This window comes from Micropterus salmoides, unplaced genomic scaffold (assembly GCF_014851395.1).
Source record: "Micropterus salmoides isolate LMB-PRFRI ecotype aquatic unplaced genomic scaffold, ASM1485139v1 Ms_hic_scaffold_1320, whole genome shotgun sequence".
Taxonomy (NCBI): Eukaryota; Metazoa; Chordata; class Actinopteri; order Centrarchiformes; family Centrarchidae; genus Micropterus; species Micropterus salmoides.
The window spans coordinates 32,231-34,553 of NW_024040398.1; the positions used below are offsets into that span (position 1 = coordinate 32,231).

Genomic DNA, 2,323 nt, shown 5'->3' on the forward strand with positions numbered 1-2,323 from the left:
GACATGAACCACTGGCTGAGAAACATCCTGATTCTGACTCTCTGGCTAGGTAACTCTTTAAACCTACTGATTGTTCTCCTTTAATCAATCATCTTTATTGATCCATCTCTTCCTCTGCATGTTCTCTTCTTCCCCAGAGTGTAAAGGAGAAGACAGAGTGACCCAGCCAGCAGGAGATGTCATTGCTGCTGAAGGAGACACAGTTACACTTGGCTGTACTTTTGAGACGAGTAGAACAGGTCCAACTTTGTTCTGGTACAAACAGGATGGAAACAACAGCCCCAAATTCATGTTGAGCCGCATGCAAGGGGTCGAAGTAAAAACAGAGGGCGAGTTTAAGGAGAGATTTTCATCCACACTGGATTCCACCTCAAGATCAGTTCCTCTGAAGATCCAGAAGCTTCAGCTGTCTGACTCTGCTGTGTACTACTGTGCTCTGCAGCCCACAGTGACAGGAAACACCAAAATTCTGTACAAAAACCTTTGGAGCAAAGACAACAGAATACTCCACAACGTCCACTAGAGGGAGTCTCACACTGTTAAACTTCATATAAAATGAGGTGTAAATATAAAAGAGAGACTATCACACTGAAAATCCTCTGACAGCCAAAAACAGCTGAGAGTCCTCCACCAAGGGAGTCCTATCTCTCCACTGCTGTTTGATCCTTCAGGAGAAAATGACTCAAATGTCCATTCTTCAAAAACACATGATGTCAAGGCTCTGACTCTGCATCTGTCAGATAAACAGGATCCAGTCTGGAGATTAAAACCTTTGTAAAACAATCAGGGTCCGTGAAACAGTTTACAGAAGAGATTTTATGGATGACCAAGTAATGATCGACCATGAAAGTATAAAAACAAGGCAAGGCAGCTTTATTTACTCAGCACATATTGATGCTGTCTTTTCTGTTTTACCTAAGAAAGCTATAAATAAGCTACAAAGCATTCAGAATGCAGCAGTACATGTACTAAGATCAGAAGGAGAGCACACATATCACCTAAAGTCCCTGCATTGGCTGCCTGTCAGTTTTAGAATAGATTTTAAGCTCTTTTTGTTGGTTTTATTAGCGCCTGAAAACTTGTCAGATGTACTTTTAATGTGTCCTCCCTCTAGATCTCTTAGGTTCTCTGGCACTGGTCTTTTAGTTGTTACCCGAGTGAGGACAAAGAACTACGGGGAGGCGGCCTTTAGTGTGCAGCCTGCCAGAGGAGCTGAGGGCATCACAATCTGTTAACACCTTTGAGTCTGATTTGATTTTATTCTTTGACAGGTTTTTCTTTGGGATCGTCAATATGAAGGTTAAAGTCACCAGTTATGAGACAGAAAAAATACTAACACCTGTTTAAATAACAGAGCAAAGAAAGAAAGAAAGAAAGAAAGAAGACCCAGGAAGTCTTTAAATTGTTAACAAGCAGGATTCTTTGGTGTACCTTTCAACACAATGAAACACCTCCACCTTTCATGTCAGGTTGAAAAACATTACTGAAATAATAATGGTTGTATATCGTCTGCGTAAAGATTGACCTCAGTCAGGACCTTCACATGCTCTGTCAAGAGTCAATCAGTGTTACCTTATCAGCTACTTGTTATCTGATGGAAATGATGTCATTGAGTGAATAACAGCACCACAGCAGAGACAAACTCACTATTTGTCAGAGTTGTGAGAGGAAGGAGGGAGGGATTAAGGGAGGAGCAAAACTGGGACTCAAGGACAGAAAAGACAACAGATGATGAAGAGGAAGGGCCAATGATGTGAAGGCCCAGATCCATCAGAGTATCAATGTTCTTCCTCTCTCTCCTCCCCTCTCACTGCAGACATGAACCACTGGCTGAGAAACATCCTGATTCTGACTCTCTGGCTAGGTAACTCTTTAAACCTACTGATTCTCCTTTAATCAATCATCTTTATTGATCCATCTCTTCCTCTGCATGTTCTCTTCTTCCCCAGAGTGTAAAGGAGAAGACAGAGTGACCCAGCCAGCAGGAGATGTCATTGCTGCTGAAGGAGACACAGTTACACTTGACTGTACTTTTGAGACCAGTGACAGAAGTCCAACTTTGTTCTGGTACAAACAAGAAGTAAATGAGTCTCCAAAGTACATGCTGAAATGTATTTCACAAACAACGGATTTTTCTGCAGAGTTCACGAAAGACAGATTTAATGCTACAATCAAGGATAAGTCAGTTCCTCTGAAGATCCAGAAGCTTCAGCTGTCTGACTCTGCTGTGTACTACTGTGCTCTGCAGCCCACAGTGACAGGAAACACCAAAATTCTGTACAAAAACCTTTGGAGCAAAGACAACAGAATACTCCACAACGTC

The 2,323-nt window shown here is 42.0% G+C and overlaps 1 gene segment (V, D, J or C); it reads left to right on the plus strand.

The window, feature by feature from the left end:
- On the plus strand, positions 1-1,235 carry LOC119901471. The segment is given in 3 exon segments: positions 1-49; positions 138-417; positions 1,115-1,235. Coding segments are annotated over 3 exon segments (447 nt in total).
- The last annotated feature ends 1,088 nt before the right edge of the window (positions 1,236-2,323 follow it).